Raw genomic sequence first — 22,940 nt, 5'->3', positions numbered from 1 at the left:
CGTAATAATAACGAACAACAAAACAATAAACGAGCACTTTCACTGGGGGTTAGATTCAAAAACGGGAACTATTTGGTAAGAATAATTATACTGTGCGCTGATGCACTATCGCTATAGTGTTAGGTTATTGACTGTAATCAAGTGGTTTTCCAGCTTTTGCCGGAATGATGTCCGGTCAGGTGTAACCGCAATGCAGTGTTGTACGGAACGGCGTTACAAGGAACGGCGTTCCTGGAACTAGTTCCTTTTTGGAGGAACGGAGGAACGCCACCGTTTCATTAAGAGTCGGTGGAACTGTAACGGTAACTCGTTACGTTTTTGAAGGAACGGCAGGAACGGCGTTCCTGCCGTTACATCGCTAGGATTTGGTTGTTTTTGATGCCAAGACTCGAGTACAAAAATCCACAAAGCGCTACTGCGTTTCTCTTCCTATAAGATGGTCAAATTGCCCGCCCTTCAGCCATACGTGCTTCCTCGAAGGTCAAAGGCAGAAGACTAACCACGCAGCAGGCCGCAGCTTGTGTTTGCTTTCATGCTGGTTGCTTGCGCAGAGTTCGAGGGGTGAATAGCGTAGCCGCAAGAAAGCTTTTCACCCTTCATCGTTTGTCTGGGGAGCCCAGAATGCGCGTCTGGCCGATAGAATTGTTCCCTGGCGGGGAAAGAATAGAGAGTTTTAGCAGTCCGTCCGTTCTGTCGTATGCGTTGTTACTGGGTTGACGGGGCCCCGCTGGGCACTTGGGCATTCGTCGCGGTAGGGGGATTAGTTCCGCGGGCCTGCCTTCGCCATGTCCGTGCCTCCGCACCCTTCCTACTCGCCCTCCCGCGCGCTCAGGAGCAGACCGGTCCCGGTAAACCCGGTAACAACGTACCCAACAAAACGGACGGACTGCTAAACGGGATCTGGACATTTCGGTGTCGGACATTTCGGTCCAGCACGTTTCGGTGTGGACATTTCTGTGCACGGACATTTTGGTGCACGACGTCTTGGCCCAGACATTTTGAGTGAGGGGATGTCCCAGGCATTCATTGAACATTTTAGCTTTAATGTAATTTCGTGACTTGATATGATTTTACGTTCGAGACTTGTGCTTGCGCCGCCGTTCGTGGAAACGAACGCTAAATCCTGGCAACATTGCCACGTGAAACCCCATTTCTGCAGCAGATGGTAAAAATTAACGTTGTTAATTTGGATCCGTTCAACCATTTTTCTGTTATTTTAACATTCATGTGAACAACCCTAACACTTTAAGTGTTACCAAAGCGCTTTCCTTTCACTTCACCCAACGGTGCAAGACGCTGCTGATTTTAGTCTATTCCTCGCCTCCCCCCCCACCCCCCCCCTTAGGAAAACTTCCGCAAAAAAACAACAGAAAAACGAGGTCGATTAGGCGCGTGTGCATTCAATATCGCCTTCGTTGCATTCGGTGTTAGTTCTACTTAAAACTAACAAACCAACCATCGCACTTACGGTGGCGTTACATAGGGGAGGGGAAAGCTGAGCCCCGCCGGCAATCATCCCCCTAAGTAGAGAGAGAAGGGTGTCACTTGTGCTTCACCATTGCGTCGACTGGACTTCGAAAACTTGAAGGCGACTGTTGCCGCTCTCGTCACACTAGCCGATTCATTTTTTTTTTGCTCCTTATAATGGGAGGAAGCGATGTATTGGCGGTGAGCGCGAACACAGGCGGCGCTGCGAAGCGCGCCTCCGTGACGTCAGCTTAGGGATTCTCGCATTTGTCGTCTGCTTCACTCAGGATTGCTCTCCCTGCTGTTTCTTTGCGCTCGGTCAATGTCTGATGCTTGTCCGCACCAGAATTGGCGTGTGGGTAACTTTTTATCATAATAATAGGCTTAAAATCGCATACACTAGCTCATGGTGTCAATTAAAGTATAGTTTTGGATACCGCTACGGGAGAAACATTGCCGGCGCCACCCCATTCCTTGCGAAGCCGGTCCTGTGCGGAGCGCGAAGAGTCGGAGCTAGGCGTCAGCTTCTCATGTAAGCATTCGAACAAAAGGAACAGTCAGCTGCTAATAACCGACAACAGCGAAAAAGGAAGACCAAAACAAATTCTAGGCCTTCAGGGCTGTTGGCTTTGGCAGAAGGCATCACGATTTCCGGTAATCATATGTAAGGTAAAACAGTCTTTGCAACCTTGCCGAACGCTCGAACGCGTTTTGTCACATCACTTTACGTTGTCAAGGCATGAAAGTTTGCCGACATGCACTATAGACTGCAAAAACTGTAGGTTGAGTTCCAAATAACCCAGTGTGTATATACACGCGTGCTGTTAGTATACCAAGTCACGTCTTCGTTAAATTTATAGTAACACATATATGTTAGTTAAGACCTGGAGGGATATTTCGGAACATTTTGCACAGCCATATCTTCCCGATATTCGGATATGCGTTATAGGAAAGTGCACTCAAGAGGAGGAGTAAGGGGAGGAGGGGAAAACTTTGATTAACAATTAAATCGATCTGGTTAGTGGGCCGGGTTCTCAGTCCAGAACAAGAGAGTAAAAGTAATTTTCTTCAAATCATAGAACGCCATCCCGAGTAGAATAGGATTTGTTCTTCGCGCCTGGAAGGGTTGAACAGCAAAGAGCTACTTGGAATCCTTCTTCGGTTTCGAGTCTTGTAATATATGCAGGTATACCATTTATTACGTTAGTTAGCGAGTATACCATGCCTTCAACACCGTAATCATGTCATCATTGTTTGATTGAGAGCATAGGCGTGCGCACAGGGGGGGCAGGGGGGGCGGCCGCCCCCCCTAATCATCTGAAGGGGAGGGCCAAAGTTGCCCCATGCCTTGCCGATGTAACACAAGAAAGTAAAAATTTCTGCTTAGAAATATTTTGCATGTGTTGCAATTCCATCGCCTTGAAATAAAAATTTTATAACCATCCCTCTTTGCACTGCGTTCAGGCCGCTAGGCCTTCAGTGGGAAGAGGTCGGGAGTTGCTGTAAGGGAAGGGGGGGGGGGGGGGGGTGCAGCGGTAAGACTTTGCCCCCCCCCCCTCCCCTAATCGAGAACTCTCCGCACGCCTATGATTGAGAGTCAGCTCGTTATGATAACGATATAATTACGATAGAAATTCGGAGCACAAAAGCCGCCTTCGAGTACTGTGGACCACGTTGTTTAGGGCGCGATCGCGGTGGCGTAGCACAAACCTTCTCATTGTATTTGCATGTGAATAAACAAAGCACGCTTCGGATATGCACCTTCTTGCACGCAGCCGTAATGAAAGCCAATTTGTGAAGAAAGGAATGTATGCCATACAAAATGAAGGAAATATGCACACGACCTTTGTGAGGCTCCCAAACATCCCGAAACCTCCTAATAAGAAGTTGGTGACGGCGCAGAAAAATAATTCGTTGGGGGAAAAAAAAAAAGCGAGAAACATTAATCCGATACAAGACAACGAAAGAAACAGACGAAAGCCGCTTTATTTCCTGCTGTGCGATGAGCGTGTAAAGGCTGCTGCTTGGTACGTAGTATTAGACTGTTGAGTCTTCATAGGAGCATCTCAAAAATACTGCAGGGAAGCCTACGCATTTTGAATACTTATCGAGAAGCTCTGATCACTGATCCTCGCGAATAAGCAAGAAAGGACGAGTTACACACGATCTTCCTACCGATACTCTGAAGAAAGTTGTTCTCTATCTCTTCGTGTGTTGCAAACTTGTGGGGGATACAGCTTCAAATTATTCAGATGCGTCAGAAGCTGGCAAAATAACTGAGTCGCTAGAAATACGCTTTTTAACGCACTACAGCAACGAAGCGGGCGATTTCTAGCCCAGGCACTGTTGCCCCTCACAAGCGGAGTGTAGCAGACGACAGCGGCGCGAATCCCGAAGCCGACGTCAGAGCCAGGGGGCGCCACTCAAAGATCTCACCGCCAATACCTGGGATGTCCATGATATGCGTGACTTGATGAGTTAATTCACAAGGGGGTGACTGAAAGCGCAGAAAGAGCGATTCCTGGAGTGGGGGCGCCGTCGATATGACCGCGACGCGCGGAAGGGCGTAGCCAGCAAACGATAGTGGCCATTGTGTTCTCAGTTGCTTTTTGGGTGGCTTTTTGTGTCACATTATAGAGGTTTCGTGCGCCCATGGTGAATGTAAAGCTTTTTCTCTGTTTTAAACGCGAAGTGTGCTATGTAATTGTTCTGAATGTATCACCCAATTCCTGCAAAAGCCTCCACCAAGAGGCTAGCAGTATGTTCCAAATAAGAAATAAAAAATCACTGTGGTGACGCTGCGGAGACCGTGAACTCCACCACGCAAGTAGGATTTTCAGGGGAAACCGAAAATAATATGGCTGATAAAGAAATCTGGTCGAGATTCGAGCGTATAGGCGAGAGGTGGGAGGTGGGGGCGCTAGAATAAAGAATTAAAATGTGGTAAATGTAGGCTTGTAAACATTAAACGAGGGTTGGTTGTCCCGAACACAATGGCTGGATTTTGTATGCACAACCGGTAGGCGCTTAATCAGCTTTTAGGACATTAGAACCTGCGGCTGTTTTCCAAAAGGCCCGTTTTTCCTCCCCGACAATATCCTAGACCAGTGTTCGCGAATTCATTTTAGCAAGGCAGCCCAGCCTACGTAATGCTCTTCATAAGGTTTTCTTCATTCTGATGGGCTAGCTAATGTTTGTTACTTTTTGGATATTGAACGTGTGCATGTAATTTATGTAATTTGAGGGTGTGATTTAAAAAAATACAAAAGAGGCGGTAGACCATCCTAAACACGGGTAATTGTCTTAGCTAAAAAAGAGCGAATATAAATTAACAACCTCTCATAAATGAAAAAAAACATGTGTTTAAGAATTCAATCGGCTGCATAACAGGTGTCCCCAGGAAGAGGTATTAAACAAAAATATATAAATGTAGGATTTCTAAAAATACCTGGCAAAGATCGAACATGGCATCAATCAAAAAACTAAATTCACTGTTCCAGATTGTTCTCCATAACCCACGTTAAGCGGAAATAAAAATATAACGGCTGTCGCAAACAGGCAAGTACCGGATAATTTGGTCGCCGAAATTTGGACACCGAAATTTCCGCACCGAAATATCCTGCACCGAAATGTCCTCGAGCCGTCTGGAGTTTGTCCGGTGCTCCCTGAAAAAATTCGCCTAGGAGCGTTTCTTTTGATGATCTTTATCTCCAGATAATCTGCTGCCGGTGGTGTTAATATTCTTATAATATACGTAGTTAGATGTGAGTTTTAAATGTCTCACTTAATTTCGACCCAGGGTTATCCGACACTATATTTTAATTTAAAAACCTAATTGTAACGTTAATGTAACGACACGTTCCAATTTTCCAAGTGGAACTGGAACGCGTTCTTTTCGCAATAAAGGAACTTGTAACGGGAACTCGTTTCAAAATTGGCAAGGAACGAGGAACGAGCTTTCGTTCCTATTTTGGAGGAACGTGTACAACACTGCCGCAATGTTATCGGGGAGGTGATTCCACAGTTTAATTGCATGGGGGAAAAAGGAGTCGTTCATCGCCGATGTCCGGCCGTTAATTCGTGCAATGGGGTTTGAATGATTAGTCCGGGAAGAAGTTCTGTTCGGCGTCTTTAAAAGTTCGTGCCTTGACAAGTTGACTGTGGGCGGAAAAAGAAACTGTGCAGGAGGCATAATCGTGAGATGATGCGACGTGAGGCGAGAGATGGCAGGTTGAGTGACTGTTTTAAGGGGGGACGTGGCTTTCAAAATCAACTTTTTTGTTTCTTTGTGGATTTTAATGAAAATTGGCACAGCAACTGGAAATGGTTCTGTGATAACACCATAAAAATTTCAAAGTAATATTTAATAACTTTTTCATTTATTAAATTTTCTTTCGGTTCCGCTTGTACCCAGCTTTAGCGACTTATAAAACATGATGGAAAACTTGTTCGGAGTGCTTTGCATTCGCAAATGAATGGGCGAGGTCGTGACAGTTTTAGAATTTTTTTTACAACACAATGTTTTTTAGTTTTCATTTTTTAGAGGTTAATGTGCAAAAGGCATGTCGACTGTGAACGACTATTTAAATAAAAAAATCACAAAAAACAAATCTGGAAAACCAAGGGTGTCACGACCTGAACTGTTCAGCAAGGAATGTAATGCAAGAAACGGAATCAAAATAGACCCAGCGGTCACGAAGAAATCCCTGGAACAAGCGACACAGGTGGCAAAAAAAAAACTGTTTTGAAAAAACTGCTACCGAAGTTGCAACATAGGTTTCACTTATCAAAAGTCGTCACGGTTGTAGCCTTTCATGTCCTTCTGAAAATGGGGCTTCTGGAAGGCCTTGCCTTGAAATTCGAGTGCCTTTTACAGTCTGTCGCTTTCCACAAAACATCATTTTCTGCTCCTCTGTGAAGAGTACATAGCCCAGTTTGCAGACCAAACAGAGGGGGAGATGGCTTTCAATGGGATTTTAATACAAAGTAGGTTAGCTGGTTGGCTGTATCGCACTGGACAACTTCCCTTTGCAGTGTTGTCCCCATGGCAACAACTGAATCATTTTTTACTTAAATTTGAAAATTTCTGGCTTCTTTTATGTTTTATTACTTTGCCTGGCGCAGCAACTTAGTACTCATACGTGCAGGTGTTCATTGCCAAAGTTTGCATACGACAAGGATGCAAATGAGCTACTTTAAAGCTCGGTATAATATTGTGCATAACTCCAACTTAGATGGAAGGGGTCTCTTTTTCACTACTTTTGACGTTCAAGGCATCCAATATTTCTCGCAGCACAGTCAGTATGCCCTAAGCCATCGATTATATGCATTGGTATCAGTAATTGGCCTAAAAAATCACTGTTAAATGCTGCGACGGTAAGGTAAATTTTTAACGCAGAGAACATATTTTTATTCCTATATTCCTAACTCAAATTGTTTGCATGATTATTAGAAGTGCACGGGAAACGTTGCGCAAGAAAGCGATATGGCTCGCGCGCATCGCAGCGCACGCTTACCGCGACATATCGCACTTTGATTATCCCTGATATGGCTTGTCAGGTCGCTTTGAAGATTAAACCTAACGTCGCAGGCATTAATTACAACAACTGGCGTTCAATAGTAACCGGTTGCGCAGACATGTGATGCTCCAATGCGCGTCGGCTATGCCGTGCGCGCCGCAGCGTTTGACGCGTCGACCGCTTCTTTCCCAAGGCTAGCGAGCCCACAATCAAAACACAGCAATAACTAAGCGTGTAAACATCGCAAATCCGACCAAAAGTTCACTTCACGAACCGCTATCGCAAGCGTGCACACCGCGTCACCCTCCGGGGTTTGGCGACGGTATAGTCACGCGCACCACGAAGCGTTCGATGATCTCCGCCTTTCGAGCCACACAACTTCCCGTAATCTGGTTCGTGATCTCAGGCCTTCCCATCGCGATAACGTCCGTGTTGAATACCACAGACTGAACAGAAACTCGGCCGAGCGAAGCAGCGAAAATGAAGTCAAACCGCCCACACTACGCAGCTCAGGCGGCCGCCATCTTCTTTGCGCCGCGACACCCAATCAGGAGGGTCGTTTTTCCGCGCCCCGACCGGAGGACGAATAGCGCTTCAGCATCTATTTCTAGCTTCGTTTGTGCGTCGTTTCTTTTCTGCCGCTCGTGCGTTTGTGAATGAACGAAGATAAAAGCGACGAGCGGAACCGGGAAGGCGAACGCTAGGCCGTATTAACTCGGCCGATCTAACGATATCAAAATGGTCGCGCCCGGTGGCACCGTTGCGGAGATACAGCGCTCCGAAAATTGCCGTTTTTTCGCCCTTTTGCGCTGATAGTTGTCACCGCGCCTGGCAAAACTATTTTTTTTTATGCCACTTTGCGACGCTTTTCAGCGGAAAAGCTTTGCAGACCTACAGAATAGGAAACATAGAAGCCGAATATGCGACTTTCAAAAAAGCGATGTTTTGGTCATTTTTCTGAAGTTGAAAGCCGCGTCACCCTTAAGGCGGTTACGCTGGTTTCTCTATAAAACTGAGGTTATAAAGCGAGCTGCACGGTTCTGTACTGATTCTAGTTCGTTGATGAGATATGCCTGGGAAGCATTCCAAATGGACGATGCATATTCGAGTTTTGGGCGCACGCATGTTAAGTATGCTAGTTTTTTAATGTCGGGAGATGCAGATTTTATATTACGACGAAGGAATCCAAGTGTGCGCAGAGCGTCTGAGCAGATGGACTGCACGTGCGGCGCGAATGACAAAGACGGGTACATGTGCACTCCGAGATACTCGTATGACGTGGCCGTGTCGAGAGGAAGCGAATTAATGAAGTAGGTGTGATGAACAGTGGAGCGTTTACGGGAAAATGACATTGATTTACATTTAGTAAGATTCAAAGGCATCAAAGATTCTTGGCACCATAGTGCATTTGTGTCGAGGTCTTGCTGTAGTTTAGTTTTGTTTTCGGTGTTTTGTATGGCGGAGTATACGACACAATAGTCTGCAAATAAGCGAAGGTTTGTTTGTATGTTAGTTGGAAGATCGTTTATGAATATTAAAAATAGAAGAGGTGATAGGCCTGCGCCCTGAGGCACGCCTTATGAGACGTTAGTTTTGGAGGAGTCATAATTATTTGCACACGTGTACTGCTTGCGGTTAGTGAAGAAGTGTTGTATCCAGGAACCAATATTCGGTGCAATACCCAGTGAAGAAAGTTTCCAAGGTAACAGGTTATGCGGTACGCGATCAAAAACTTTCTAAAAGTCCAAAAATATAGAATCTACCTGAAGGTTAGCATCCATGTGTTGTAAGAGGTCGTGGGTGAATTCGGCTAGTTGGGTCTCACACGAGAAGTGCTTTCGAAAGCCGTACTAGTGGGGATAAAAAATTAATTGATTCTAGGTGAGACGCAATATATGAAGATATAATGTGTTCCAGTAGTTTAGAAGGGATAGTAGTAAGTGAAATTGGGCGGTAGTTTGCTGGATTGTCGCGTTGTCCCGTTTTGAATATTGCAACTATCTGGGCTACCCTCCAGTCGTCTGGGACTTCGCCCGTTTCAATAGATTGGGTGAAGATGAGGCAAAGTATCTGACTCACCACTGTGACGGTGTTTACTAAAAATTTGGGGGTTATTCGGTCACATCCTGGCGCTGAAGATATTTTAAGAGCTTTGATTAATTTAGCGAGGGTGAATTGCTATTTCGGAGGATACAGCGGAGGGGGAATGAGTAGGCAGTAGCGTTGACTGGGTGGAGTTAGAGGTGGAGAACACAGAAGAAAAGTAGTCGTTTAAGGTGGTTGCAACGTCCTTTGTGGCTATTGGTTCCTCATTTCGGTCTGTAAGTTCTATGTTGTTACTTTCGCTTTTGCTAGAGAGCATGCGCCAAAATTTAGTCGGGTTTGAGCAAAGTATTGATAGCAGGTCGCACGAAAAATATTTATCTTTAGCATTTTGTAGTTCCTCGATGTATTTCTTTGCGCACAGGTGATACTTTCGCCACGCCACTGTGTTATTGCTTTGATTTGCGTTCCGATAAAGGTGTTTTTTCCGATTTAGAAGACTTTTCAATTGTTTGTTGAACCAATGATTGTGTGAATATGATTTTACGCGGATTATTGGGATGTACTGTTCCTCGAAGTTCAGTGTTGTGTTTTTGAATATGTGCCAGTTGGCATTTACTCTGCGGGTTTGGTAGGATTCGCGGAAGCTGTCGCGGAAATAACCGAGTTTGCTGTTAATAGCGTCGAAATTTGCTCGTTTGTAGTCAGTAATGAATTTTTCTATTGATGACCTTCTGATCAAGGGCAGCGATAAGCAAATGTGGAGCAAGTTTGTCGCTGAGGCCAGGGAGAACTGACACGCGCTTAATGTCGACTGGGCTTGATGTTAGAAGATCTAGAGTGTTATCGCCTCTCGTGGGGTACGTTATAGCTTTGTGTAGGCTAAAATCTAGGGTCAGTTCAAGGAATTGCTTGGATTCGTTGGACGGGGAGGTACTGGGGACTGAAAGTAAAGGCCAGTTTATTTGAGGAAAGTTAAAATCTCCGAAAAGAAATATAGGGGCTTCCGAGAATTTCTCTTTAATATGGGTGAGTGAATGTGAGAGGAGGTTGCAAAAGGAAGGTTCGCAGTCTGGTGGCCGGTAACACATACCAAAGATGGCTTTTCGGGCAATGTTTGAGATTCGTACCCATGTTAATTCTAATATGTCGTCATGAATGATAAGTGAAGAGGATAGTGTTTTTGATAGCAATGATAACGCCTCCACCTCGACGATACGTGCGATCATGGCGATATAAAATGAAGTTCATGTTAGACGGGAAGATTTCGTTGTCGAGTATGCCTCCATGTAACCAGGTTTCTGTTAGTACAGCGATGTCTGCTTCTGTATCTTCAATAAAACTATGTAGTTCGTCACGTTTAGGCAGCATGCTTCGTATGTTGGTGAAAGCAACATTTATATCTAGCGTTGATGGACGGTTAGGTCTTTGATAGGGGATACAATGTCTAGAGGAGCGTCATTTGGTTGTTTGGGGGTCACACATGATTCACTAACTATTGTGGGTAAAGTTGATCTTTTGTTCATTTCTACAATTTTGTCGCAGCTGTGATCGTAGATGTAGCACCTTTTATTGATGTGAAGTTTGTCGAGGCTGAGTTTAAATGCGCATTTTTGAGGGCGGATGAACTGCAACAGCTTTGACCGTGCAAGGCGGGTAGCAGCTGCGAAGTCCTCTCTTATAGCATAGTCAGTGTCCTTAAGCATACGTCCGCAGGCCAGGATTCGTTCTTTAGTTTTAAATTGGGCGAGTTTAACTCTTTCGGGACCGCCGGAAAAAGTGACGAGAAAGAGAGGTCGCGGTACAAATTTTTTATTACATAAAGCAAAGGCACCATCCTGCCTTAGCATATACCAAAATGCAGCTAATTATATGTTCTTTGACATACAGTACCAAGTTTTACTTCAACACCGACGATAGAACCATGAAAAAATCTGAAAGTAAAAACTTCGTAAAAAAACTACAGAAAAAGATAGAAAAAAGTGTAAATATAAAAATATTAAAAAATAATAAAATTATTTCAGGATATACAAAATCTAACACAATGCTTTGTTTCTTCATCGCAAAAGTTTGATGCGGCTAGGTGTAACTGGTTTTTTGTTTTGTGTGTGATCTCTTTGGCACTAAGGCGATGGCTACGTCGTCGCCCAGGTACACGCCGGGCTCTCGTCTCGGCGAAAACTTCATCCGTTTCTGCACTGGTGGCAGGAGATCACCACCATAGGTAGTTAACAGCCTAGCGAACAAATATAAACCAGCCAGAACATATTTCGAGCGCACATATTTACTCCAGAGCCAATTGAAACCGAAACCAACACCCACCTTTGAGCGCGATTTGATGTTCCAGGCTGATCGACACCCGAATCCTCACTCGAGCTGAAATCCGATCTCTAAAGCCACATTCCGACTCTTCACTGCCTCTCTCATCGTTAAAATCCACAGTAGAAGGCGAAGATATGCGAGACGAGACGAGGCGGATTTCTTATCGCGCTCGCGCGAGTATGACGCCATGTTTGTTTACATTTGAAACCACTGCCCGTCAGAATAAAATATCTGATACGTTGCCGCCTGGCGATAAAAAAAGAAACTTCACAAAAGAGAAAACTCCAGTTTTCAAACTATCTCCCAGATGTCGCTAGGTGTTCCATCGAGCGAAAATTTGTATTCTGCAGGCTCGCGAAACGGCGAAACCATCGATCATATGGGATCGATGGCCTATGGAGCGGTCCCGAAAGAGTTAACAATGATAGGTCTATTTTTGTTTTCAGTGAAAGTTCCGATTCGGTGCGCACGTTCCATTAGTCGCGTTTACATGAATGCGATAGCAGCGCGTCAGATTTCCTAGCGCATCACAAGAAATGCGATCCGCTAGCGTTTACATGTAGCGCATTACCCCTGGTGCGATGGTGGCGCTATACGGTGTGTCACATCGAAGGTGAAGCAGCGTTTCTGGCGCTTCCAAAGCTTCCGGAACGGCTGGTTGTGTTCTCTTTTCACGAATCGCATTTTCTGCCGCCTTACACTAGATTTAGACGTTTTTAAATGCAAAGCTGCGTTTGCAGCGCTTACTTTTCTTGTCGACATCATTTCTAATGCGATGCGCTCGCGTTTACATGCACTTCGAAAGTCGACTTACGCGTCTCAATCCACCCCGCTCTGGCGCATTTAAAAAATCTGGCGCGATCGTGGCGTGATAAAGGCGGGTGTCGGCGAGGCTGGAACGCACTCATCGCCGCGCTCTCTCGTCAGCAGTTGCCACAAGTGCAACAACATTAACGTAACGCACACTACTTAACGTCGTGCGCCCCCGGAAATGCTCTGCATTTGATCGTGCCCCTCGCGAGGGGGATGTTTCTTCCATCAGGAAAACGGCTACCGCTGGGGGGAATCGAACCCGCCACAGCATTTCTTCCGTCACGGTGTTTTTTTAAGTGCGAATGCAATTCTTAAGCGAGCCTGAGAGAGAGAGAGAGAAAGGACTTTATTGAGGTACCGGCAGTCGGGGACGGATCAGGCCACGCAGGGCTTCACCGTCCCGTAGTCTTCACCGCTCACCGCGGCGTCGGGCCGACCCCGAGGTCTGCGTCTGGTCGGCGCGGGCTACTTGGAGTGCCGCCGCTGTCGCCCCTAGCCCTCGCTCCCGCAGGAGGAGGCCGAGGGGAGTGCGGGTTCCCCTTTCGCCTTTGCCTGTCCAGTGCAGCCTCGAGCCGCTGGATGGCCCTTAGCTGCTCTTCTCGCCCCGAAGAGCGCACTGAGTCCGCAATGTCCGGTGGGAGGATCGGCCTCCCCGCACTTGAGTCGTGGTCCGCACATCCCCAACATCAAGTGGGCCAAGTCTGCGTTCACACGCGCACACACGCGCACACACGCGCACACGCGCACACCTCGTCCTCGTACATGTCCGGGCACACGTGGCGCGCGAGCGCCGGCGCAAGCACCGTCCCGGTTTGCAGTTGTCGTAGAAGCACGGCCTCTCTCCTCGCGAGCCCCGGGTGGGGCGGAGGATAGGCCTGCCTCTCTGTCCTATACCAACACAGCGTAGCACCGTATGTGGTCAGGGGCTCTGCGCCGTTGTCGTCCTCGTCGTTGCTTGGCTCCTCGTCGACGTCGGCGTCCGTCGCTGGCGCGGCCCGGCACGCGGCGAGATCACGGGCCGCAGCGTCGGCTGCCTCGTTGACGTTCCTGTAGCCGCCTCGCAGCTCCCGACCCATGTGGGCCGGAAACCAGCGCACGGTCGTCGTTGCGTTCTTGCGCGCGCCTTCCCCGATGCCGGAGAGGACTCGCATCGTTGTCTTGCAGACCGTACCCCTGGCGAGATTGGCGATGGCCGACTTCGAGTCGCTGAACACCGTTCGCGTGTCGGGGTGAAGCAGGGCCAGCGCTATGGCTGCCTCCTCCGCCTGTCTGGCGGTCTTGGCCCGCACGCTGCCCGCACTCAGTACTTCTTTCGTGGCGGCTCGTATCGCCACCACGGCGTAGGTGTCTTCCCTGTCGCGGCGTTTGGAAGCGTCCACGTACACCGCGTCGCTCCTCCCATTGTACCCCTTGGCGAGCGCGCACGCCCGCGCCATCCTCCGCTCCGAGTTTCGCCCCGGCGCCACGTTCTTGGGTAGCGGCGGGATCACCAGGCTGCTTGCGATGTCGTCGCGCAGCGGTACTAGCTCGTCCTCCTCGTCGAAGGAGCAGCTTAGTCCCACGCGCTGTAGTAACGTTCTGCCCGTGCGGGTCGACCCTAGGCGCTCCAGTTGCGACGTTCGCTGCGCCTCGCTGATCTCCGAGAGCGTGTTGTGTACTCCTAGAGACGCGAGGGCCGCGTTGCTCGTGCTGTTGAGGAGGCCCAGGGCCGCCCGGTACGACTTGCGTATCGCCGCGTCGATCTTTGCGCGCTCTTGGGTCCGCCAGTCGTGGAAGGCTCCCACGTAGGCCACCTGGCTGACCACGAACGCCTGCAGCAGGCGCAGCAGGCTCGCTTCTCGCATGCCGCGCGCCCGCGTGGCGAGGCGCTTGACGAGGCGCGTGGCGATGCCCATCTTTGTTACCAACCGTTCGACCGTGGTGTTGTTGTAGCGTCGGCTCGCGTCGATGTGCATACCCAGGACGCGGATGCTCGTCGCTTCGGGGATCGCCGTGCCGTCGCTCCCGCGCACCACGATGCTGCGCTCCGCTTCGGTCTTCTTGCGGTGACGTCCCGTCGGGGGCAGGACCAGGAGTTGCGACTTTTGCGGGGCGCATCGGAGACCCGTGCCGCGCAGGCTCTCCTCTATGCCGTCCACCGCCTCTTGTAACGCCGACTCGATGTGGCCGTCGCTGCCGCCCGGCACCCACAGCGTAATGTCGTCGGCGTAGATGGTGTAGCGGACGTCGGGTAGCTCGTCCAGGCGGCGGGCCACGCCGATCATTACGAGGTTGAATAGCAGCGGCGAGATGACAGAGCTCTGCGGCGTGCCGACACTGCCTAGTTCTCGCTCCTCGAGTTGTGTCCCGCCCACCTCCAGTCGGGCCGTGCGGCCGGTCAGGAAGGTTCGAACGTAGTTGTAAGACCGTTGTCCCAGGCCGAGCCGGGACACTTGGGCCAGGATCGCCGAGTGCTTCACCTTGTCGAAGGCGCTCTGCAGGTCCAGGCCCAGGATGGCGCGGTTGTCCGAGGTCGGTCTCGTCGGCGGAGCCAGCACCTCGCGCTGCAGCAGCAACATCGCGTCCTGCGTTCCCAGCCGCGAGCGGAAGCCCAGCATCGGGTCGGGGTACAGGCCGTTGGACTCGAGATACCGTTGCCACCGGTCGTTGAGAACGTGCTCCAACACCTTCCCCACGCACGACGTGAGAGAGATGGGGCGCAGGCTCTCTATGCCCGGCGGCTTGTTGGGCTTCGGTATGAGAATTGTCTTGGCCGTCTTCCACTGCCGCGGGAGGCTGCCGGCTCGCCAGTGCTCGTTGAAGTACTTTGTGAGCGATGTTATGGCCGCGTCGCTCAAGTTACGCAGCGCCTTGTTCGTGACGCGGTCCGGGCCCGCCGCCGATCGGCAGTTCAGGGCCTGGGTGGCGCGCCGGACCTCCCACTCCTCGATGTCGCGGACGAGCGAAGGGTTGGGCGGGCCGGCGTACTCTCCTTGTTGTTCCATCGCGGTCTCGGGAAGGTAGCGCTCGTTGAGCCGCTTGTGTACCTCCCGTTCCCCGAGCTCCTTCGTCGCCGCGTACATGATTTGCGCGAGCCGGTGGCGTTGATACTCCTTGCTTTGGGTTTCGTCCATCAGGTGACGGAGGAGTTTCCACGTTCCCCCGCGATGGAGCTGGCCGTCGGCTTCGTTGCACAGCTCGAACCATTGCTGCGCGCACAGCTGGCGACTGTACTTCTCGATTTCTCGGCCGAGCGTGGCGATCCGCTTGCGGAGGGCGCAGTTGTGCCGCTGCCGCTTCCACCTTCGCTGTAGCGAGCTTCGAGGCTCCAGCATGTGCGCGAGCCGGGGGTCTAATCGCGTGGTCTCCTCGGACGTCTCCGTGACGGACGTCGCCTTCTCGACGGCTGCGACGACTTTGCGCGTCCACTGCTCTATGTCCGTGATTTCACCCAGGTCTTCGGTGTGGGCTTAAGCGAGCCTGGAGCGTCCGCCGCCGTCCGCATAGGTGGTGGTGGTGGTGGTGGCCCGAAAAATGGCGCATACCCACTTAGGGGGATTGGCCAAGAAGAGTTATGTTTTCATTAGAATAAATCAAGCGAGGCAAAATAATGGAGCAGAAGAAAGAATTTGGTCTAGGTTAATGAAAGAGAGAGAGAGGAAACACGAGAAAAAAAAACAAAGAGAGAAGAATAGGAAAACTATAGTAAAAATCAGCCTAATCGGAATGTTTTTAACACTGCAGACGAGCTGTCTCCGAAATGAAGGAGTGGATGGCGTTGCACACGTCCCTATGGCATCGGCCCAGACTAGTCCCCCCAAACGACAAAAGCACAGGTACAGTTAAAGGCAGTCCAAGACGTAGAAGGGGAATCTCCAGCAGCCTTCTCCGATGGTTGGAAAATCGGCGGCAAAAAAGAAAGAAATGCTCTTCGGATTCAATTTCTTGGCAAAAGTGGCACAAAGGGGTGGTTATCAGATTTGCCCTGAATAAATACCGATTAAGTGGTGGCACACCACAACGAAAAGAAGTTATCAATACTTCACACAAGCGAGTTTGGCATAAACTTCTCTCCCAGCGGTACCTGAGGTGTTCAAGTTCAGTAGAAGTGTTCAGACCATGGTCGGAGGCATCTTGACTGAGCAGGTATTGGCGATAGCGTGCCAACAACACGCAAGAAAACGGGGGAAGAACCTCGACGATCGGCAAAGCCAGAGCTGTTTTAGCTAATATATCAGCGGTTTCATTGAGGGTTAACCCACAATGGCCGGGCAGCCAAACGAGCCGAATCTCCCGCACATGAGTGGGGACGCAGGAATAAAAAGTTTTGGCAATAGGATGTAAAGTTTCTGAGGAGAGAGCCATGCACACGGACAAGGAGTCGGTGAGTAGCATCACGGAAGAATTCGCCGGATCAAGTTTCAGGATTGCAAGGAGTAGAGCAAGAAATTCTGCATGAAAAATGGGGATAAAATCTGGTAATCGCAATGAAAAAGACCAGTTCAACGTCGGAGAGAAAAAAAGACGAAAAGGTTGGGGTGGGCATTTTGAAGCGTCAGTTGCAATGACTACGTGGGATGGGTATTCGGACTGGTGAGCCAGGAGAATGTTATTTAGCATGTTAGGCGGGAGAAGCTTAGCGTTTTTAGGGAAAATATTGTCAAACGAAATCCTTACTACTGTGGATGGTATCTGCAAGGCGGGAACTGACAGGAGGGTGGTGTTTAATGGAGTAAGCAACGAATTGGCAAAAATGACCTGTGGGCGCCGGAGACGAGACCAATATATACCAAAAAAGGACCTTGCATGCTGGAGGAAAACAGCCTGTGGTCTGGCCAGCGGGGACTCAAAGAACTTTGCGAATGCATTAACGGTTAGGTATTTGAACCTGGAGTTCAGCGTTAGGACTCCGGCTTCTAAGTACAACACTCTAATCGGGACGTAAGCGGGCAGGCCTAAGCAGCAGCGCAATGCTTGACGTTCAAGCTTCACCAAAGGCAAGAGCTTATAGGCCGCAGAGCCAGAGAACAAAACGCACCCAAATTCTAAGACTGGGCGAACATACATGCGGTAGATCATCAAGAGCAACAGCTGCGGGTGCGCGCGCTCCTCGTCTTCCTTGGCAACGGGGGGGAGATGGGCGCGCGCTGCCTGGCCGCTGACAGGCACATACCCACGTGGGGGATTGGCCAGGAATCGGGCGTGAGAAGGGCTAATGCACCCGCTTAAAGGAGTACTGACACGAAATTTCAAAGCTGAGATACGCTCTAGCAATCAAGTACAACGACAACACAAATAGGTGTCTGTGAATAAATGCATCTTTCTTTCTTTGTAGTTGTGTGAGTGTGTGTGATCTCTCTTTCGCGAACATTACCGAGCCGCGCAAATTCAACTCCTGCATTCGCACTTTCACATTCTTCCCCTCGGCTAAATGCGGGGAATTTTTTCGTCTGCATTAGCCTTGGCGCACAGCTGTTCATTGCGTTATCGTTCCGCCAATAGCTGCATGAGTCCCGTGAGCGCCCCTATTCGGTTGCTGGGCTCGGCTTTGCATGTCACTGCTGACGGGCCCACGCCACAATACTTAATGCACTGTGCAAGCGATCACGGACCGATATGTAGTCACTATAAAACACCGGCAGCGATGCGTTTTAAACTCCTGTAGGGCGCCGAAACTCCTGTAGGGCGCCGAAAAAAAAAGCGTTGCACGTAGTTAAACGCAGCCAACGCTCTACTACCAATTGCTCATTGCCGCTATTGTTTCCCGGCCAGGCAGTGCAGCCAGCGCTTCTCACGACGAAAGAAAGTACGGAAGTCAAGGCGACGGCGACGGGCACAGCGACAAGGGAAAGAGCCATCGCGCTGATGCGGGTCGCGCATGTTCACATTCTACCGGTCTCAAACCAGGCGTTATCACTAAGTGTCTCGCGCGCAGTCCAGAGCACGCCGCTCGCGCGTTATAGACAAGCCTTTTGCGGACTGTACGAGCTTCGAAATCGTGGTTTTTCTGTGAAGGTAATGTTATTTGTAAATGCTATTATCGAACATGACGCACATAAACGCCAAGGCGCTAGAATAGCCACCTCTTTCAGGTATGTTTATTAGGGCAAGTCAATATTTGCGTGAAAGTTGACCTCATAACTCATTAAACACGTGTAAAATGACACTGAAGTGTGCTCGTTGTTCTAAATAGGTGTCATTTTGGTGGAAGAGGCTCGGAACAAATATGGCATGTTATCTCAACCTCTCATTGCAGGCAGACAAAAAAAACTGCGAAGGCAGAGAAAGATCAGCGGAGGTCGACATCATTCTTAGAGCTGCCGCAAGGGACCAAGACTCTGTAGCAGTTTTGAGGAAGAGGGTCGTGCGATTGGAGGTCGAGATGCGGGGGCTGCGATCAGTCAACATGGAGCGGCGGGCAAGTTCTTTTCACCAGTGCGTAAACTATGCTCCATCTGTGCACGAGCTAAGCAACGTACCAGGTACTGCAGTTGCTATCATGCTTAGTTGGCTGTAATGTCAACTGTTGCAAAGAAGGTTTCACTTCATCAAACATGTGGCATTACCATCTAAGGTGCCTACACCCTGATTGAACATGGTCCTTTCTGTGGGTGATTGAAAACAAAACTGCCCTGCAGCATGACCTTGTCACGTGGCTTATATATGAGGATTTTGAGCTATTGGTTTATCTAGTTGCTAGCCATTGCCTTCTTGTAGGCACTGCATAAATTACTGCCCGTTGAAAGTGCTTTACTCTCTGTAAAGAATTTTGACAATGAGATTGTTTGGAAGAGAAGGCCTAGTAAAAAAATTCATAAAACTGCAATTCAAGTGAAAGTGCAGGAGCACGGCAATGCTGCTTTGTTTTGTAGCAGACTTGCTAACAATGTGACTTGAGTGGGCAACACAACTTATTGCTCTATATTTTCATACAGGCCCAACCCTAAAAGTGACTTGTTAGTCTCGTAAAAGGACAATCTGCACCTATGTAGAATGACTTGTTGGCGATTTTGTGCGTGCTGAGAATGGTATTGACCAACCTTTCAATTCCTTTAAAAGCGGAGCAATTTAATAAAACTGATTGCCTGTGCTGCTTGTTGTCTTAAGAGTGCAACACTTTTTCATGTGACTCAGGCACCTCTCCAGGGAGTGAAAAGAGTGGACATGGCCTGCAGCTCCCTGCCAGCACGGGCCCTTCAGAACTACCAGCACCCGAATCCAGCTGCGCCAGCACGAGCCTGGCGGCACCACCAGCACGCGCCCTCTACGGTGCTGGCTGTGAAGGAAGTAGGTGTTTAACGCTTTCTTACTGTTAGTCCCAGAAATTGGCTTGTTTTTGCTACTGTACAAAGTAATCGTTTTGTGAAACACGGGGTATTCTCGACAAACAGGGTCACGTAAGACAACTCTAAAGCGGCGGACTGCTGTGCAGCTACAACAAACATAGTGTGCCCAGTACCAACAGCAGTGCTCATCGGTATTTGTATGCTTATGTGTATTTTGTACTTTCATTGTTTCTCGCACCATTCGTACTGCTGTAAAATGAATATGCATTGCGTTTATGCGCAAATAGCTCATTTGGAAAGCTTGCAAGCCGTACCTAATTTGTGTTTGCTTTTGCCGGCCTCAGCCAATCACACAGCTGGGCACATAGGACACCTAGGTTCTGTTGCGGGAAATGAGCTAGTGGGTTGCATGGCCAGTCTCTTTTTTTCTATTTATATAGGTTATTTGAGCGAAATGTGCATTAAGAGTGGTGTCACTATGATTTTAAGGTGGCAATCTTTCGAATGAACCAAACTTGTGTTGTGTCTGCATGGCGCCTTTAATATTTATTTCCCCCATCAGAATGTACCAAGACTGTATGCAAGCAGATAACACTCACACTACAAGATAATACTCACACTACTACAGTTTTACAAGCTGGTGTATGCTTTTGGAGGGAAGTTTTATGCGTGTAATCTTATGCTCTGCAGTAATATAACTGTGAAAAGCACCACTTTTTCAGCATGCTGCTGAAAAGCACCACTTTCAGCTGCTAACTACTGCTCCGGACGACAGGTCGTCTGCAGCTGGCGAGCCTGCTGAAGCGGCGCGGTGCAGCTTGCCGCCGCCAGCCTGGCCGAGGGAGTCGGCAGTCTCTGGCCACTTTGCGGCCACGGGCCATCACGGATGCACCGCCACCTGAGCAACGCTTGCTTGGGCTGGCTGGTGCGATTCTTCACGGATCTACCTGCCTGCAGACATCAGCGGGGGATGACCGCGCCTGCTGGAACACTACCAGCGGTGGCTTTGGACCAGCGGAAGCCGGCGTAGGCATCGCTATGCAGTGACTAACGATTTAATCGACGAACGAACTTTCCGTCGCCTCTAGTCCTGTAGTCGGCTCTCGCCGGTGTATGCAAGAAATTTAGGAGGGAGGGATGTGGGGATCGCGACTTTCACGCGAACCCCCTTTCTGGCTAGCTTCCCATCGCTGCTGGCGTTGCACAATGCGATCGCTCGCGCGACGGGAACCATGCGGGAGGGCGCCAGCGACCGGAGGGTTCGTTGTCGCCAGGGTGGAGGTGTTGACTCTTTCCCCCTCTGCTTTACCCGAGAACCAGTTCTTCCTCGGCACTAGCGCCACCAAATGGCGAGGTCTGCTGGGTTGTCGCATGACGAGAGGACGCTCTCTTGTCTTGGGGATGCGGTAGCGTGCGGACGTTTCGGCGCGCCGGTCTGGACCTTGGAAACGCGCCACAATGGGACGCGTCTGGGCGAGCGGCGAGACTGCAACCGCGCTCGCACGCGCAGCGCTCCGCTGCTCCGGTATGCCATCGGTGAGTCGAACCATCTCGATCTATAGCGTTGTTTAATGCCTCGCTCCCAGTGTTACCGTTATGGCCTACGAGTAGTTTGTATGCAGTATATTTGATTTGAACTTTGCAATAAATGCTGCCTTTGGTGTTTTGCCCTCTCCGCCTCCTGCCTTTGTCTGCTTCCGCAAACAACGGATCCGTCCGCAGCCGGCGCTCGCAAGGCATGTTTGCTGAGCGCGGATGGCTGCGGAATGGGAAATAACTAGTGTGTGAAATGTAGAATTCTACAGTGTATATATATGTATGTATATATATGTATGTAACAACACCACGTCCGATTCTCAAGACGCCATGTTTGTTCTCCCCCAGGACGAGATCCCCGCTTCTTCCTTCGCTTCCAGTCAGCGGCCGTTCTCCTCGGTTTGGTAGTGGATTGGCCGGTGACCTTGGTCTCAGCTTTTGCTTGATGTTTCAAGTCTCTACACTTGGCCACACTGCAAAAAGGCGCACCACGGAGCTGTTTGCGTGGGCCCCTGGCTCTGTCTTGACAGTTGACCCACGACCGGCTGAAGAGTCTGTGGCAGGTCTCTTCCCGTTGGTTATGTCTCGTGGTTCGGTTCTCTTTCTTTCTGGCTGGTGCTAGAGAAAAGCTTGTTTCCATTGACGAGGAATTCTTCACTGCTGTTGCGACCGGGCGGGGGCACCCGATCCTTTCTCCGTGGCCTCCAACATACGACGGGTAGCGTGTATGGTGCGAGCGGTCAGCCGGTGTTGCAGTCGTGAAGAAGTCCAGAGCAGTAGGGTAACGTAACTGTTTACTTCATAGCGAGAGGTGAGCCGAAGCCAAAAAAAACATACAATGCCCCGACGGGCGAGGTTACAATACAGGACACGAGCAGAGCGACCGCATGGATTCGCTGCTCAGACAGGAATGAATATCAGCGTTTGTGCTGCTTCTTTTATACCCAAAAAACGCCCCCAAGAGTAACACGCCACGAAATCACAGACACATACACACAGTCTTTCCAAGATCGCGAGTCATCTTCGCCCCTCGTGGCGTCCGAGAGAGGGGGGGGGGAGTGTCCTTGAAAGGTGCCGGGGTCGCGCTATCAACTCTGATCGCGCTGATAGCGAAACGTCTAAGCCGGGAAGGTCAAGCAGGTGCCTGAAGGGTGTGGGGCTGGCAGCTGCCGGAAGCAAGTTGCAAAGCGAGGTGATTGACCCGGCATGTCGAGACACGAAAGTATGATTCACCAACACGCGGGCGCACATGGTCGATTCCCACGTGGTCGCTGATGCGGGAAAACACGTGTTGCTGGCCGATTCGTAACAGCTTCTCCGCCGGGGGTCCGAGATCCCGATGGATAAGGGTCTGCAACCGTTGTCCGGAGGGATGCTTTCGCAGTGAAGTGCTCAGCAGACGCTCGACTCCAGGCCTGGGCTGTACGACACCGTGCTGGAGCTTCACAGGGCCGATCACTGGACGAGAAGTGGCTCCCCAAGAACGTCTCTGGATTGGTCAGGCAAGCAACAGAACAACACAGCAAGACACAACCGCATCGAGGGCAAGTGCGAAGACAAATCCACACTGAAGATCAACCAGGCTTTTAGTTGCGAAAAAATACGCTAATAACTAACTACACTAGTTATATTTTAGCCCAGCAGTACTTGAGACAAGTGCACAAACCTGAAAGGTGACATTTCGCGTGATTGGAAATGTCCCACACAAAAAAAAAAACGTAATCGTAAAGGGCGAAACCTGCTTCAGGAAAAACAAAGAAATGTGAGAAAGTCAGGCGTCAACAGGCCATTTCTCGCGCCGAGAGCTGCGATTTGAGCTCTCGTCAATGCCTTGAGCTTTTCCCTTTCTGTATCGCACTTTAGTTGCAGCCGTTCTCTCAACGCTGCTGTGACCGCGTGAAATGACACCGGTCGTTTTGTTCGACAAAGGTCGAGCGCGCGGAGGAGCGAGCGGGATTTTCTCCCGTTCATACGT

At 49.8% G+C, this 22,940-nt stretch overlaps 1 protein-coding gene across 4 annotated transcripts in view; it reads left to right on the top strand.

Moving 5' to 3' along the window:
• The window catches only part of LOC144175058 (uncharacterized), a 63,443-nt gene extending 41,972 nt beyond the window's left edge, over window positions 1-21,471 (top strand). For 2 of the 4 annotated variants that reach the window (XM_077704101.1, XM_077704100.1), the window contains exons 2-4: window positions 18,400-18,578; window positions 19,278-19,430; window positions 20,152-21,471. In XM_077704101.1, coding sequence (XP_077560227.1) covers window positions 19,308-19,430; window positions 20,152-20,331 — 303 coding nt within the window. In that variant the 5' untranslated portion in view covers window positions 18,400-18,578; window positions 19,278-19,307 and the 3' untranslated portion in view covers window positions 20,332-21,471. The remainder of the gene's footprint in view (window positions 1-18,399; window positions 18,579-19,277; window positions 19,431-20,151) is intronic. The other 2 variants (XM_077704102.1, XM_077704103.1) reach the window with 2 other exon arrangements.
• Window positions 21,472-22,940: the final 1,469 nt, after the last annotated feature.

The sequence above is a fragment of the Haemaphysalis longicornis genome, unplaced genomic scaffold (assembly GCF_048455015.1).
Source record: "Haemaphysalis longicornis isolate Haplotype H1 unplaced genomic scaffold, Haemaphysalis longicornis Haplotype H1 scaffold_3, whole genome shotgun sequence".
NCBI lineage: Eukaryota > Metazoa > Arthropoda > Arachnida > Ixodida > Ixodidae > Haemaphysalis > Haemaphysalis longicornis.
This window is presented reverse-complemented; position numbering and strand designations above follow the sequence as displayed.